At 39.7% G+C, this 17734-nt stretch overlaps 2 protein-coding genes across 3 annotated transcripts in view; both read left to right on the plus strand.

Moving 5' to 3' along the window:
• Positions 1 to 8583, plus strand: part of LOC117823331 (mannosyl-oligosaccharide 1,2-alpha-mannosidase IA) — a 292819-nt gene extending 284236 nt beyond the window's left edge. For both annotated transcript variants that reach the window (XM_034698484.1, XM_034698485.1), the window contains exons 10-12: positions 584 to 756; positions 3583 to 3698; positions 7196 to 8583. In XM_034698484.1, the coding sequence (XP_034554375.1) occupies positions 584 to 756; positions 3583 to 3698; positions 7196 to 7337 (431 nt within the window). In that variant the 3' untranslated portion in view covers positions 7338 to 8583. The remainder of the gene's footprint in view (positions 1 to 583; positions 757 to 3582; positions 3699 to 7195) is intronic.
• Positions 8584 to 16626: 8043 nt separating this feature from the next.
• The window catches only part of myom3 (myomesin 3), a 175584-nt gene continuing 174476 nt past the window's right edge, over positions 16627 to 17734 (plus strand). Inside the window, exon 1 of the mRNA XM_034698701.1 lies at positions 16627 to 16809. The gene's annotated coding sequence lies outside the window, so the exon portion shown is untranslated. The remainder of the gene's footprint in view (positions 16810 to 17734) is intronic.

The raw sequence follows: 17734 nt of genomic DNA on the forward strand, positions 1-17734 counted from the left end.
CAGCTTCCTGTAACAAGGGCCAATTTTCCAAGCAGCTACACAGTGGTCGGCTAAATCACAGCTGATAAGAGAGAGAAAGGGAAAAAGGCAGAGCTCATACAGCAAAGGACAGGAGGTGGAAACAACATTTCCGATTGGTCTTGCATGTCGTAATACAACTTCATCCTCAGGCATGGCTTTAAATTGAAGATGTTGCAAAGTCGGTGCTCCTGTCCCTGACCTCGGAAAGAATACTTTTCTTTGTGCAGTATCGGGAATATAATCTTTTTTGGTATGCAGCCTTGAATTAGGGTAAAAATATGATGAAAGAAAAAGAGATAGAAAAAAATAAGAAGCTAAAAGACAATCTGGGCAGCAACGGAGGTCTTCATTTTCTGAGTCTTCCCATAAGTCTTTTATTTTCTAATCTAATAGAAACTGAACAGCCTCTGTGCACTATTTTGTTTGAGAACGATGGTTTTTGCTCCTTTATCTGCAAAAGAACAAAGTGTTTCAGTTGTAGAAATGTGGAAACCTGCTCAAGTTAATCAGCCATAGTTTGAATTAGCTTTTTGACATTACTTTTGTTTTCTGTCTCCATCAGCCACCAAACTGGGACCCGAGGCGTTCAGATTTGACGCCGGAGCTGAAGCCACAGCAACCAGGCTGAGCGACAGGTACTACATCCTCCGACCAGAAGTCATCGAGAGCTACATGTACATGTGGAGACTGACACACGACCCCAAGTACAGAGAGTGGGGATGGGAGGCTGTCGAGGTGAGTCTCACAATGACTTCTGTCACAAACAAAAAATGTAGTCTTCCTGCCAAGGATATAAGACTCACCCATCTTTTTCATCACATCATTTTATGCAGACATTTTGAAGATATTATCCTCCTTGTTACTTTTACAATAACATAAGCTCTAAAAGCAGCAGTCATGCAGGCTGTTTGGCCTAAAACACACTCTGGTTCCTTTACCTGTTACACATTATTATAATCTGCCTTCTGAGTCTGCCAAACAATTGTAGCTCAGTTGTTGGAGCAAATCTTAAAAATGAGTTTGTTGAAAAGAAAAGTAAAGATTCCGAAATTGGATTAGACCCAACTAGTTTTATATCCTGATAAAACCTCCAGTTTGTGATGTTGGATTGGAAGAACCCAAGCAGAAGGCTGGATTAAAGCAGGATTACAGGAACAGATTGTGTTAAATATTTGAAGAGGGTCACATAAAACAACATTTTGACTGTGGTGTCAATATTCTGAATGTGTGTTTTGTATTTTGCTCTTGAATTGTTGAGCTGATACGATGACAGAGTAGAAGACATTTGGATTGTGAAAAAAAAGGATTTTATGGTGATAACATTTTTCACCAAAAGATGTTAATATCATACATTAAATATTTAATTGAAGGTAACTGTCAGGATCACTGGCTATTTGGATTGGACAAGACGCAAGATTTTATTGATGAAGTCCATTTTTTTCTTTAGAAAAACATAATATGTAGTTATGATGGATGATCTGATCCTGGATAAAGACAAAAACTGATATTTAAATCAGAATCATGTATCCCCAGAACAACCAGGCCCAGATCTGAGGGCTTGACAACAGATTACGTACCAGACCACAAGATTATTTGTAGCCCTGATAACACATAAGTGTGTCACAGTGTGGGTGCAGGGATTTGCCCTGATCAATCAGACTGTGATGCACAAAGTCTGTCCCGGTCTAATTTTAGAAGTGAACCTTGGAGAAAAAAAAGTGTGTCAAGCAAGTAAAATCCAGCAGACACATCATAACGGTGCTATTAAAAGAAGAAAAAAAGAGTAGAATAATGTAGAAGTAGTTATTTTTTTACTTTTGCATCCAAAGGCAGAAATGTGTCTTTGAGCTGGGTGTGCAAATGCATGCCAATAAAAACCCAAGGTAACTAATTTTAACAGAACGGTGCATTAAAAACCAGTAAACACACTAAAATCAATCAATCAGACTTTATTTATAAAGCACTTTTCATACAATGATATTGTAACACAAAGTGCTGTAGAAAAAAAATAAAAATAAAAAGACCCCCAAATCCTAATCCCAACCCAGCCCGACCCCAAAACCCACCCCACAATCCTAAAGTGAAGAACACAGTATATGCAACAATAATAATAAAAACAATCAAAATAAAATAAATTAATACAAATAAAAAAGAAGTTGCTGAACAAACTGAGGAAACCATCTCATGATATCTTAATGAGGAAACACTGGAGGTAAAATAAGATGCTAAAACTCAACACAAGAAATGAAAATCACCAAAATAAAATACATTACTAAGATAATAAAACACTAAGATATTAAACCATAAAAGGTAAAATAAGATGCTATACTTAAAAGATAAATAAAATAGAATAAAAGTGACTCAAATTTGAACTAGATGATAAATAAATAAATAAAACTGTTATGAGAATAAAACTCAGTTCAAGGCCAGACTAAAAAGGCAGGTCTTGAGTTTGCTCTTAAAAATGTTTATGCTCTGAGCAGCCCTCAGATCTTCAAACACATCATTCAAATCATAAAAAACAATACAATAGAGCTACATTAAAAAAGGGCCCCAGTTTCCTAAGTACAGGTAGATGAATAGGTGTTTATTCAAAGTAGAATCTTGACAGGGTGAGAGAATTCCACGGCCTAGCAATATAAGAGTTGTAGTTTCTTCATGTATTTTCTCTGATCAGTAGAGTCCATTAAAAAAAAGCATGTTGATCTGACTCATCAATAAAGTTAAAGCCCTACTTTTTAAGGTGTAAAAAGAAAGAAATGAATTCCTTTTCTCAGACCGATGTGGTGCAAGGAATCATTTCAAGGTATCTTGAAGTCAGAGATCTGGTGCATTTTAATTTTGTAACCTATACTCCAGCCAGCAGTGGCCACGCTGATTTTATAAATCCTACTCACCTATTATGTCACGTCCCTTTAACACCCTCAATTACCCTCGGCCAGCTTCCTCGCCCGTGTGTGGCACTATACATTAGCGTGTAGATCAAGCAATCCCCTGAGCCGGAGGTGAAGGTTGTGCAGGGGTGCACCGTTATTAATGTGGCATCAGACAGGACATTAGCTGTTGGAAACTGCAGAGGGCTGGCATGATGGATTTAGCATTAAATTAGTGCGCTCAGAAGAGGAGAGATCAGGCTGACGAGTTTGACGGGCCTTTAATTATCGGGCACAAAGGTTGAAAGCGGAGCACGACGCATCTCTTGGTGAACATCAAGCATTAACACGGCGAGGTCTTTGTTAATTAGCACGTATAAAGAAGGTCTTTGTAGGGTGGGTAATAATGTGCTAATCCGCTTGGCTAGCCCAGCCACTCTCCATTAGCCCCTGTCAGATGTAGCATAGCTTGAGCTTCACTTGTGTTTCTTGTTAATGCTTTAACTTCTTCCATCATTTTCTCTTTCTTTAGATGTACTTTAGAGCTGCTGTGGAGCAAGAATGAAACTTTAAAACTGAATGAATAGACACCCATTCAGTTTTCTCGACTTTGTCCATAAAAAGAAACTTGCTTTGTAGGAAGCTGCACATTTTTAACGCTTGTCTCTCTTCCTCTCTGTCCCATCAGGCTCTGGAGCAGCACTGCAGAGTGGAAGCCGGCTTCTCTGGGATCCGTGATGTTTACACCACGTCAGACAGCCACGATAACATGCAGCAGAGCTTCTTCCTCTCAGAGACGCTCAAGTAAGTCATGATTTCTCAACACAAATCTTGCAGCAGAAAGCGATTTATCATCTCCAACCATAAACCATCACAGATAAAGAGAGCAAAAGGAGGTCCAATACTGGCTGCTGGTGATTCATGTCCTCTCCAGTGTTCAGGAGTCATCTTGGGTAGTAACAATCACACTCTGAATGGGATTATATATGTTCTACTTGTAAAAGAAACATGACCAGCAGTAGGTGGAGTGTAGTAAGTCATGTTCAGTTTCTTCTTCCCTCATTCTTGGATGATTCAGTAAAGCAAACCATTCCTGGAAGCTAAGTTGTCACCAAGACTATGCTTGTTCTGTGTTAAGCTATACCTGATGTGGATTCACTCATTAATACTGATAATTAATAGGACTTATATAGTGCTTTTCTAAGTACTCAAAGTTGCTTTACATGACGTGCGAAAAATAAAAGACAAAAAAACAGAGGTGGGGAGGGAGTAGAGGTCACGTGTTGTAGGCTTTTTTGAAGAGGTCGTTGTTGAGTTGGTTTTTAAATGAGTGAAGAGTCAGAGTTGCAGATGTTTAGGGGGAGAGAGTTCCAGAGAGTTGGGGCAGCGATGGCAAAGACTCTGTCCCCCAAGGTGCTGTTACAAAAAAAAGACAAATCAAGACAGAAAAAGCTTTGCTCGCAAATAATTTGGGCATATCAGAATCAGCTGCAGGACACTTGTGGCTAATTCTAGGAGGATGTTCCGGTCGGCTGGTTGGTAAATAACACTAGTTTGATTCTAATTTTGTTCATGTCAGAAACTCACATGACAAATTAAGCATACTGTCAGACTTTGTTACGTGTCTGGTCAACTAAGAATGGCTTTTTTAATCTTTAAAAACAACTCAAACACTAAGTTTCCCCTTTCTTCAGTTATTATTAAAACTTAAAGCTGTAGTTTGGGGTAGGATTGGGGTAAAAGAAACTTGACTTATTTTGTGCTGTGTTTGGCAAAAAAGTCATAACACTCATCAACAGCCATCAATAAATGAAGTATTTTGAGATTATGGCGAGATCTCTGTATTTTCCTATTCCTCTGTATCCAGCAATCTATAATTCCAATTGCTCCCGTCAGCTCTGACCAATCAGAGCCACTCACCTGATTGGTCCTCCTACATCGTCCTGATTGAGCGTGCACTACGATCTGTTTGTGGGCGGGGCTTACAGGAGCAGAGAGGTGGGGAGAGGGATGTAGTGAGAGGGAAATCTGGTGCGGAGGGGTAGTGTTTCCAATCGAAATCTCTCCCTGAACTGATGTTTATTCCAGGACTACAAACAGACATGGCCCCTCATGAAAACCACAAGATGATTTTTTACACTTTTGTTTTTGATGAAGGGGACACCACCAAAATATAACATGCTTATCTTTTGGTTGGAGTGATGCTGCTCATAAGATTTGTTGAATTTTGACTCTTAATTTCTGCTCCTAATAACAGTCCTGATAGAGCTTTCAGAGATATTGTCATTTTAACCAGTAGTCACTGGAGCTTAATCACAAACTCCCTGCATATTTGACTGTTTATGATAATCTTTGCTTAAAAAATAAATATATAAAAGCATAATGGTTCAGCTAATCTTCATATATTTTAAACTTGCACAAGGTTTTCTGCTCTCCCAAATAATCACTCTCATATGATAAGAAATATGGCACCGTAGAGCCTGTCTCACTTTAAGGAGAGCCAAACTACAAGAGTATCAGGCTAAAGTGGGCAAAACTCAACAGAGGTCAGCAAAAAAGAAACTTAATTTGATCTTTGATTAAAACTCTAAGGATGGCTCGGAGCGCCTCAACTTGTGTTAAAGCCAGGTTATCTGTTCTCCAAACTTTTCAGTCTGTATGTTAAGATAAGCTTGTTGTTTGTTGGCTGGAGCCTAGTGTTTGACTCAAGGACTTGAAAGTCATCCAGCAAGTGTTCAAGAAGTTCTCCAGTGTCCTGTGATAACTCCTGAATGTTGAAAACGTAAAGAAGAGTTTGGGATTTTTTATTTTGGGTCTTTCATACAACAGGGCGAGTAGTGCCATATGAATATTTATGATAATACAATAATGATACAATAAAATGTGTTAAAACGTTTAAAGATTTGGACATAGATGGAGAATGTATGACAAACAATACTCTCTCATTCAAACAAAGGCTCACATGCATATCTACATACATGGGCACTGTACATTCACAAACCTTAACTGCATATATGATGCCCCTAAATCATGGAATATCCTCCAACAGACTTTAAAGTTGATATCTGTTCCCTCTTTTGCAGAATTTGAAACTTTGATCTCAGACCACTGTGTCTTCTTTGATTGTGTGTGTTTGTTTGTTGTTTCTAATGTGTCTGTGATCTCGACAACATTGGAAATAAGGGAAACCTCAATGTCTTTTCGAGAATAAAGAAAGGTTTTGTTTTGAATTGAATTGAATTGAATTGAAATATAAGGCTGGACGGCTAATCTCCACCTCCTTTCATTTTTAGAAGTGAAGCCAAAATATAGCCTAAGTGGGTGCTTACTGACCTTAGTTATCTTTTCTGCCAAAGGGCCAAAACACACATCTAACTTTCAGATAAAATGTGAAAGATAAATATGGTCAGGACAGCCCACAATGAGTCTTGTGATAGTGTTTGTGTTCCTTGGTTCCTTGTCTAATCTGCTAATCTGGTGAATACTCCAGCAGGAGCTCACATTTGCCAACAGAGAAGTTAATCATGATGTCACATCTGCTCTTTTAAATCCCTAAATTAAACTAAACTTTTCTGATAAATTTAACACTTGCACATAAAACAGCATGATCTTTACGTTATTTGACGTGTATTTAGGTTTTCTTGTTTGAGCCATGTTCCATCTGTTTATAATGGAGGAGATGGGCCAGAGGATATGTACTGCTTCCAGTCACCAGGGGGAGCTCTAATATTTTTGGTGGGGTTATGCTGTCCATGATTATGTACTTTAAAAAACTCTAAAATAAAGTACAAGTAGCAGTAGATCAGTATGTGACTAACTATAGAAATACATATTATACTACAGTGTTCTGTATGATAATGAAATTTGTAGAGCGAGTGCCCAGTCTGACAGGAAGCTGTTATCCATTTCCCCCCACCTTTATCCCTGCCAGTTAAAGGTTTAATGAAGATTTAGTTTTGGGCGTAATGGTTTAAGTTACCTGGTCTCTCAGACATACAGTAGGCCCTATGTTACTATGTAAGTCTTGTTCAAGATGTAGGGGTATGTTGAGTCTAAATGTTGATGTAAATGAATGTCTTTATTTCTTTATTTCTTTATTTATTAGGATCCCCATTAGCTTCCACATTGTGGTTGCTAGTCTTCCTGGGGTCCACAAAACAAAACAAAAACAAGAAAACCAATTATTCAAAATCACACATTATCCATAAAACAAAGATGCAATAGCAACCAATTATAAAAATCAAGAATGAAAATGAAAAATAAACTAAGTAATTGAATGTCTGTTCCTTTTGTTTCCCCAGGTATCTGTACCTGCTCTTCTCTGACGATGACCTTCTCCCTCTGGAGGACTGGGTGTTCAACACAGAAGCCCATCCGCTGCCCGTTGTCCGCAAGAACTGCCTGCAGGAGGAAGCAACACAGGACAAGACGGTCTCTGAATAAGACTGAACACAGAGACTTTTTTTGCACAGTTCATGTGCAAACACACAGAGTCACGCAGATATCGCAACCACCAATTTAATGCAGGTTCAGAGTCTCTTCAGGAGCTTGTCATGGACTCTCAAATTCCTTTCCAGTAAAGGATGTTGTCGTTTTACGCTGTGATTGTATATCCTTTCGCCGGGTTTTACTTCCTGCTGGCACTTCTTTTTTGTGGACAATCAAGACAAACATGACTTTCATGAAAAGAGCACCTTTTTCTTTCCTTCTTTCCTCTGTGAGGAAACCAGTATAACTTGCAGACCCAAATGTACGGGAGGAGGGTTGAACTACGGGCCATATTGTTAGAAAGAGAGAGAAACGTATAGAAAACCACTTGAGTTTTGCTCTTTGAGTTTCGTTAATCTTTGGTGATGAATGATTTCCTTCTATCTCATCATGACATTTATTTTCCTTTGTGAGTAACTCTTTGACCAAAGGTTTCTTTGCATTTCTATTTCCCTCTTTTTTTCCAGTATTGTGTTTTTGGTGAGATTAGACGGAGAGTACAGTTTATAAAAAGGATTGAATTGTAATGAGTATTGATAAATGTACAGACAAACACAAAATGTGATCCTCGAAGCCACCTCCAAACTAATGTTGATGTCATGTTTCTTACTGAAACAAGCTTGAATGATTTTTTTCAAGTGAGGAGGTGTCAAGAAAGTGGCAGTGTCTTATGCATCCAGGGACCATTTATTAAAAAAAGCTGAAGCTGGGTATGTTTGGGTTATTCTGTGAACAGGGCGACGCTTTCTCAGTCCTTTCAGCCTTTAAAGTCAAAGTGACAAATGCTCTGTCAGTTCTGTGGCTGTAGCACACTCAAAAAAAAAGAAAAGAGAACACATTTCCGAGCCGACTTCAAATGGGTTTTCCTGTTTCTGTTGTACTTCTTCTGCCTTTTACACGTGAATCCATACAGCTGCCAATACCGATGTTTAAGGCTGTAAGCTGGAGAGCCGACCGCAGAGACAAGTTTTCATTCTCATCACTGTTCTTTTCATCACCGCTGTCCTGCACAGTTGTGGAGCGAATGTGCTGTACATACAGATGAAGTGAGTGAACCCTGTATGAGCTTGTCTTGATTTGATTTTGTGATTTTATTTCTTTCTCTCTGAACTTCAGTGGTTATTTTTTCTGGGTTCTCTTTTGATTTGCTTCCCTCAGGTGTATCAGTAAAAGAAAAAAAACTAAAAAGTTCTGATTTTAAGTCTAGTTATTGCTGATATTAATTATTGTTATTACTTATTCTTACTGTTTGATTTAACTTTCATTGTTGAATATTTTTCAAATACTGATAAAAAGACCTGTGCAACTTTGTACATTTAAACAATCAGCGTTGTTGTGTGCTTTTTTTTTTTATTGCTGCTGTCGTGCTTGTCTTGAATCTTAATTTCAAAGTTATGACTTTTTAATTTGCAGGTTAGAAGGAAAAACCTGCAGTGGCTCACAAAAAGGAAAGGATTTTGACTCGTCTGGCACTCGCATTTGTTTTGGTATTTGCTTCCAGAAAGTTCATCACAGATTTAATTGGAGGGGGACGTCTCAGGGTTGTGCAAAGTTCCAGCAATCACGACCAGAAAATGACTAATGGGGTTTACATCTCTCTCACCGTGTCAGGCCAACAAAGCAAGATTTAATACCATCCTCCTCAAATGAATCTCCTCTACCTGACGTCTTCTGAATCCTAATCTCTCCATGATAGCCTCTAATGATTCTTTCTCCGGCTCCAAATAGAGCGAGCAGACATGACTGACATTTTACAGTCATTTCTGTAAAAGGTGTTTAAATGTCATGAATCTGGTGGCATTATTCCCACTGTCACCTGAAAAAAAGGTGTGATGCAAAGGTGAGTGAGTGTAAATGTTATTTAAGCTGAGGTCTGCTCTGTTGCACTATCCTTCCCTTCAGCAAAGAGATGATGATGAAAAGAAGAGGAGAAAATGAAGGGCACAATTTACACATGTGAGCTTGCCTCGAGGACAAAAACAGAGGATCACTGTCCAACTTAATGCACCTGAGACTGATCGTGAAGGACAAACACGAATAATTCCCTCCCTCCCTCCCTCCCCTTTTATTTTTTCCTCGCCGATCCAAAGTCTCTGACACATCCAGGAAACAGGAATGTGTGGGCTGCCGTGTGTCTTGGCAGCCATCAATTTGTAGCGAGACGGGAAGAGCCATCGCTGTCTCTGCCACAGTCATCCTCCAGCTGTTCCGACTGGAGCGGCACTTCAGTCAGCACAAACTGGCATGTTGTGGAGACTTGTTTCACATGTTGCCAAATTACAAAACATGCTGAATTGCCCAGTGATTAAGGAAGATGTTCCACGATCATTTTTCATCCCCACACCAATTCCTAGGTGTGGATTCGCATGTTAGCAGATGCTGAGTACCAGTGGCAGTTCTTGGGAGGGGCCAACAGGGGCCAGTGCCCCTGTAAAACTGAACCTGTGCCCCCCCCCCTCCGCACCAAAATAATATTATACAACAAAAAAAAGCTTCGGTACTTTGGTTCTAGTCCCCTTAGAGCACTAAGGGACTCATGTTGAGTGTAAACAGCGAAACAGCTGCTGTCAGTCTGCATTTTGATATAGTACACAGTAGTATATATGTCTATTATGTAGGGATGCACTGATGTTTTGCCAGTTTGTTCCCAGCCGGTCCCTCCCCCTTCTCAGTCTCTTTTGTCAGGGTTGAATTTGTCCCTCTGACAACACCCTTGGCCCCAGCCTGGCCCCCCCCAGTAAAATTGGTCGAGAACCGCCACTGCTGATTACTAATGTAATTGCATAAAAAGATATGTTATCTAGACAGGGTGGCCATAATATTGTTGCAATGGTCATAGGATTGAGTCCGGTCAGTATTTAGTCCCTCTCTCCCCTTGTTTCCTGTCTCTCTCAAGCATCACCAGGAAATAAATGTGAAAAAGCCCAAAACATAATCTTCTAAATAACAAACAAACATCAAAATTAAATAAAGAAGACATCATTCATAGTATATTTATATAATCAGGGTCAGTTTTACTCATTTGCAGAACATGACTGACTGCATACAAAGCTTTTTCCATCAACTTTCCATCTTGACCTTGTTTGAAGCATAGACTGTATAAAATATGGACATAGTATCCATGACGTCACCCATCTGATTCTGAAGAGCTGTTTGAGGCCAGTCAGTTGCGGCAGCCATATTGCTTCTGTCGAACCAGTGTGACGTAAAGAGGCGGAGTTTGAGCCTCCTAGCCAGCAGCTACAGTGTTCCCGCAGGCAGCTGTGCCTCTCATTGGAAGACTTGTAATCTCAATATCTTTGAAATTGCTGTGTTAGAAAAAAAATGTCACCCCCCTCACAGTGTGAGCTGATCGAGAAATGAGCTATCCAGACTACACTCATCTTTTGTACCAGGCTGTAAGCATGTTTATTTCTGCTGTAAAGATTGTCTTTTTCCCGTTCATGTGAATGTGGCTTCCGGTACTTCTGGAGCCAGCCTCAAGTGGATCCTTGATGAACTGCAGTTTTTAGCACTTCCACATTGGACTCATATTTTTAGACCGGAGGTTGCCGCTTGGTTTGAAGTCAGTCCGATTGGTCAGATTAGTGCTGCCTCATGGAAAGTAAACCTGCACTCTGTAAACAGTGCTGTTTTATAATGGGATTTGTCGGTGTAAGTAGTTCTCGAATTACTTACTTAATTAATTTGTCTGTCATTGATCTCTCTGCCAGTACTGCACTGTTGCACTGTTTTCACACCACATGTATTCACATGTGAAATAACGTGAAATAGGTTCTTCTCAATGTTCTTCATCAGTGTGCACCAGGGGCAACAAAGCACGTCTGGTTGTTGTAGCTTGTAGAATAGTTTATCTGGTATAGCTTGTTATTTTAATTAGGTAGTTAGTAAGTTATTAATTGATTGATTGGGGGGGCACAAAAAAAGGATTTGACCAAACCGTTCATGCAAAGACTGGCCAATTCCTTACTTTAGGTTAGAAGAAAGTTTTTCTGTAGAGGCAATGGTATTAAAGGCTCTCAAGTAAAGTCCAGATACTACTCAGCTCTCCATTCAACATCACACTGTTGTGACTTACAACATGGCTTGTAATAGGAGAGGAACATAGCACGGATAGTTCTATTATATCCCTGAAGTGAAGACGTATATTTTCAAGTAATTTCTATTTGTTTATCATCAACACAGCTCTGTAAGTTTCTCAGTCTTTACTATTTTATCCTTTTATAAGACATGATATCTGTATATTCTAATGTAGGCTGGCAGATACATCAGCTCTGACATATAGTTAAAAAAAATTAAGATGAAAAGTTGTATCTCTTTTTTAAACATTTTGAAAATTTTATAATACAATTACATTCATGTTTATTTTTAATGATCTGGTGGGTGGTGTTGTGCTGAAGTCTCTTTATTGCTGAAAAGAGATGCCAATATGTTGGCCCCCTCAGGAGTGTGAAGAGTTAAGACATTGGTGAAAGAAATCGCTAACCCTGCCAATGTTTGACCGTCTAATAGATAAACACAGGAAACTCGTCTTTAAAAAGTAGATTTGTGTTTGAGATAAAACATGTCTAACATTAAGAAAACCACAAACAGCAGACAATGATACAAAGCTGCTTTTCCTTGCCTCCGAGGACGAAACAAGAAAAGTGACAGGTTCAGGCTCCTTATCCTCTATCCTAAATCCACCTGCCACCACCTCTGGATAAAATCAAAGACTCCACTTCAAAACCCTTCAGATGTATTCTGGGACAACAGTGTCATCTCACGCAGATCTCAAATAAACAAAACAAAAAGCATCTCACCTGAGATGTCACTATCTGACAAGCAAAAGTTTGATGTAAGTGAAAAACTTCAGGCGTAATTTACTGAGTTGGACATCTCATGCCTGCGGCAATGCTGTCACATTTTTTTAAGGTGCTGAACATCTCATTTTCTAGAATGACACACTTCAAATTAAGACTTAATTTTAAACTCCTGCTCCCCCTCCTCCTCGTCTTTTCCTCCCTCTCAGGTCTTGTCGGCACACTTTCATGGTTTGTTAAACATACTTCTTTTTCCCTCGGGGTTTCTGGTATAGAGGAAGGGAAGGGAGATAATATGGAAGGATTTGCAGGATAGTTTCTGTCTTGTTACACCTGATAACAATCGGTGAACTACCTGACTGTGCACTGAAAAACATCTTTGTCCATCCTAAGAAACAACCAAGATTTCTGTTTTCACAAAAATACATTTTGAGTGAGCTTAGCTTAGCATAAAGACTGGTAATATGATGAGCTGATCTGAATCCAATAGAATATTTTGTTTTGATTACACGCATGCCAAATGATAAATTATTTCTTGGCTGGGCAAAGCAGCTTCTGAAAGATCTTTCTGGCACTGTTTTTTAACATTTACCATTTACTGATCATCCGTATTTTTTAGTGTTTGTGCCTGTTGTCACTAAATAGTGCCCACAAAAACATCTACAATTGAACCAAAGGTAGTATCTGTAGCACGTACACAAGATTCAGCAAGTCCCAAAATGCAATGCTCTAGGAAAGTTACTCTACCTGTCAGGTGTAGAAAAGAAACCACGATGATTCGCAAGTGTTTTTAACTTCAGTTTACTGCTCAGTAGAAAAGAAACTTAAAAACTAATTATAGCTAGTTAAAACTATATTTTTTCACACGTTAAGATGAATTTTCATGAAAAACAAGTGGGATATCCTCATTGAACCATGATCTGTAAGAATTTAACACTAAACACTATTGCACCAAATAATGATTTAAATGGTTAGTAATGGAGTTGATAATGAGATTAAGGCAATCTAATTGGGTTTTTTTTAGGGGTTCTGACACTTTTGGATCATTAAATATGCCCCGGGTCAAGTTGACCCAGGAACATTATTGCTGTCCCTAAGAAACGAACATAACAAGAAGGTTAATAAAAAACAAGACATACTACGTTTATTAGTGAGCTTTTTATGAAAACATTCAAAACTGAGCTCCATTTATTTCACATAAACACGGATCAGAGAGTCTGCAGGTTAGCAAGATCATTTTGATTTGCAGAGTGTGGCTAACATTAGCAGAGTTAGAACCAACAGCTTTCAGTCCTTGGTGCAGGATAACAAACCATGCCGTGCTACAAGATGCCATCTGTCATCTGTGCTTGTTTACATTTTGGTTGTAGACATAGATTATAAAATATGGACGTAGTATCCGTGACATCACCAATCTGTTCCTGGGCGCCGTTTTCAAGCCAATCGCTGGCGGCAGCCATATTGGAAATGCGGAACTCAACCAGGAAGAGTGTGACGTAAAGAGGCGGAGTTTTAGCCTCCTAACCAACAGTTCGTAAAGAGGCGGAGTTTTAGCCTCCTAACCAACAGTTATGTGTTCCCGACCGGGAGTCACGTCAGTCATATCCTTATTTGGGCAAAAACTCGGAATCTTAATATCTTCTGAACCGTCGCATTAGAAAAAAATTCACCCCAGAGTGAACAGTGTGTGCCATTAGGGAGATTAGCTACGTAGAGCCAAGCCGTTTTTTGAACCAGGCTGTAAACATGTTTATTAATGCTGCAAAGATCATCTTTTTCCCATTCATGTCTATGTGGTTTCCGGTGTTTCTGCAGCCAGCCTCAAGAGGATTCTCGATGTTTTGCAGTTTACAACACTTCCGCATGGGCTTCATCGTTTGAGACCGGAGGTTGCCGCTTGGTTGTAGAGCATTATAGCAATGTGGAAGTAACCATTAACTGGAGCTACAGTGCGAGCTAGTGGCTGGTGGCTGCAAATGAACGTCAGTTTAGGCCAATAATAATACAAATATTCATTATAAAACATCAACTGGCGAGTAATTGTGGTGCCAACTAGTGAGTGTGATGACTGTTAATCGTTTAACCGCCTACACACTACCACCTTCCCCACAGTTTTTTCTTCTCTCAATGTGTCAGCACACTGTAGCTTTACAATGAAGTCATTCTCTGCAGACCAAGGACAGAGAGAATGGATGAATTTGTTCTGCACAACAAACTGACAATTGAATTCTTTTCATTTTACACTATTCTTGGACTCATTCATGAGTTTTTTATGTGTTCAGGGAAAGGACAGCCTGAGTGTTGCTTTAGAACTTTGCTGCTCTCTTTGATGCAGATAAATTGATTTTGGGAGGATACACCCTGAAAGCAGCACAGATGATATATTACAGATACAGTATTCAGCATGACAGACTTTCACACACCGTTTGGTTTCTCATAACATCCTTGACTTGAAAAGTGTGTACATTAGAAAGTGAATTACAGAAAATGAGTTTGAGTCGTTTCTCTTTTTGGCAGATTGTTTGAGTGAGTAGTGTTAAGTATATTTGATTAGCACCGGGAATGATAATTGGAAAGACAATATGGAAACTCATATTGCTTAGACTTCTGCCATTTGCCCATTTTATGATATTAAAACTTTAATGTGATTATTAACGAGATTCTGATTCAGGGAAATGATACTATGTAGTCCAGCCGTGCCGACATTTAATATTCATATTCAATTACACACTCTAATGAGATCACTAATAGTCACTACTTCAGTTACAACTCTTGCTAGATGACGATTTATCACATTAATTTTGCTGCAAGTACTGACTGACTAAGTGTTGGAGTGAGTCTGCACAGTGTGTTTTGAGCATAACTGGCTGTTTTCTTTTAGGTCATGTCTTGGAGTGTGTGAATACAGTGTGTTTTTGTACATAGATTCACGCATGTGTGCCCTGAACAGATGCTTCAGCGCTCACACAGTGCACCGTGCAGCTCCACTACGAGCCTGTCAGAACATCCTGTGCTGCTCTGCTCTGCCAACACTTGAAGGTCCGCCAGGCCGGCCTCATCTGCTGCCCCGACACCTTGTTAGCGCCCGGAAGGGAGAACAACTGCATAATCAGCTGCTAATACTTCTAAAAATACCACACAGGCAGCTTGGGGGTCAGAAGGGAGAGGGCTGAGAATAGGCAGGTAGACAGGATGCAGAAATGCATAAACTCATTGTGCAGTACTGTTTGTTGTATTTTCACACATTCAAGCTTGAGGCTTTTTTTTTTTCCGTGAAGGTCACACCAGAGATTTCTACACAGAATAGGTGAGTTGATGGAGTTGCATGCTATAGGAGAGGTGTTAAGGTGATACAAAAAAAGAGCTGAGAGCTGTGAGGCTGTACATATAGTACACACTTATTTGTGTTGTACTACACATAGGAATACAAACATGTTTGATAGTTAGGATCAAGCAGCAATCTCCGGTCTAAAAATATGAGTCCAATGCGGATGTGCTAAAAACTGCAGTTCATCGGGGATCCGCTTGAGGCTAGCTCCGGAAGTACCGGAAACCACATACACACCAATTCAAAAAAGCAGATCTTTACAGCAGAAATAAACATGTTTACAGCCTGGTACAGAAGACGTGTGTTGTCTGGATAGCTCATTTCTCTATCGGCACACACTGTACAGGGGGCAAATTTTTTCTAACAAGGCAATTTCAAAGATATTGAGATTACGAGTCTTCCAATGAGAGGCACAGCTGACTTGATTGACAGGCGGGAACACTGTAGCTGTTGGCTAGGAGGCTCAAAGCCCGCCTCTTTACGTCACAATCGCTCGACAGCAGCAATATGGCTGCCGCCGATGATTGGCCTCAAAACAGCGCTTCAGAAACAGATGGGTGATGTCACAGATACTACGTCCATATTTTATACAGTCTATGGTGAGGATACAAGCAAATAAGCCGATTTAAGCAGGTGTGACGTTTGTTTGCTTTGCATAACTGTCATGACTTGGGGAAAAACACACAAAAAAAGGACCCAATTGCAGACTAACAAAAATACTTATTAATGACAAAAGTCCAAAATCAAACATAAATTCATATTAAAATATATAAATCCAAAATATGTCCAACAAAAAAAAAACGCGACAAGAACCACAAGAGAAGGAAAGACACTGGCAACGAAGCAATGAACCAACAAAGAGAGGTGAACACGGAAGCTAAATAGACACAGGGCAATTAAACACAGGTGTGGAACACAAGGATTTTTGTGAATGTGGGGGGGGGGGGGGGGGGGGGGGTTTGGTTTGGTTTTCACTGTTCACTGTTCACTGTCTGATCCACACTCCGGAGCAGATGGGGGCGGTAATGCACCAACAAGCTGGATGCCAACCGCCTAGAAACACGACACAGAAGAAGAACACAGGTGTGACAATTAGACACAGGTGAAACCAATCAGTAGCAATCAAACTGGAGGGAAAAAACAGGAAGTAAAAACAGACTGGGCACACTATACTGAATACTACAGAGCTAAGACTGGAAACATGAAACATACAAGAAGTAAGAGAAACAAGTGAAGAGCAGGAGGAAAACTAAAACTACTAATGGCTGGAAAAGACAAGAACAAAAGACAACACAAGGTAAGAGTTACTAAATAGAACAGAAATGAAGCCTGAATACAAAGCTAAACAAAGAGCCACTCATGACAATCATACCCATTCATCTTATTTGAGTGTGCCAGCATGCTTCAAAAACTTCAGATGTGAAGCTGAGGATGATGGGAATGTGTTTGGTTAACAGGAAATGCATAATAAAATAGACTATTCAATATCTGATTTGCAAGGTGATGGCTCTGGATGACAAGCAAGGGGATACTGCAGAGTCGTCCTTTAGAGGGATATGAACGTCTGCAAAGTATATGGCTGGTAGTTGTGAAGATGATTCATTTCAGAGGAAATGATTAACGGATTGCAAGAAAATAGATTGCCAACTTAAAGTGTTTTGAAAATAACTTCAGTAGTTTATCAAATATTTGCTGGTTCCAGCTTTGCAGATTTAATTTGTCATTTAAGATTGTGAATGGAGAGTTGCTGAGTTCTTGTCTGTTTGGATACACTAAGCTAAAGGATTTTCTAAGATGTTGAATGAGCATTTATTCTTTTTTTATCTTATGTGACTTTGAGTGCCGTTTGGAGAGTCATGTGGAGGCAGAGAGGACATTGAGATGAACACGCAGCATAATGACGAGCGAAAGCAGTAGCAGAAGTTGCAGAGCTTTGTTCAGAAGATTCCTCTCAAGGCTCACGTCAGCTAGTGTTGTAGTACTCGAGACCGGTCTTGGTCTTGAGGCCGCTTATTTCAGGTCTTGGTCTCGGAATCGTAAGCGTTTTTACTCAGTCTTGTCTTGGTCTTGGACTGGGCGGACTCGGTATTTTATATCAAGACCGGTCAAGACCACCACTGATGCATTCTGTGTCCCTGTCATTACTGTGATAAGAGAAAAAACTAAACTTAAGGAGTCAAAGAAAGGCAACAAAGACAAAAGCAAACCTTGTGTGTTGCTGT

The sequence above is a fragment of the Notolabrus celidotus genome, chromosome 12, assembly GCF_009762535.1.
Source record: "Notolabrus celidotus isolate fNotCel1 chromosome 12, fNotCel1.pri, whole genome shotgun sequence".
Lineage (NCBI taxonomy): Eukaryota > Metazoa > Chordata > Actinopteri > Labriformes > Labridae > Notolabrus > Notolabrus celidotus.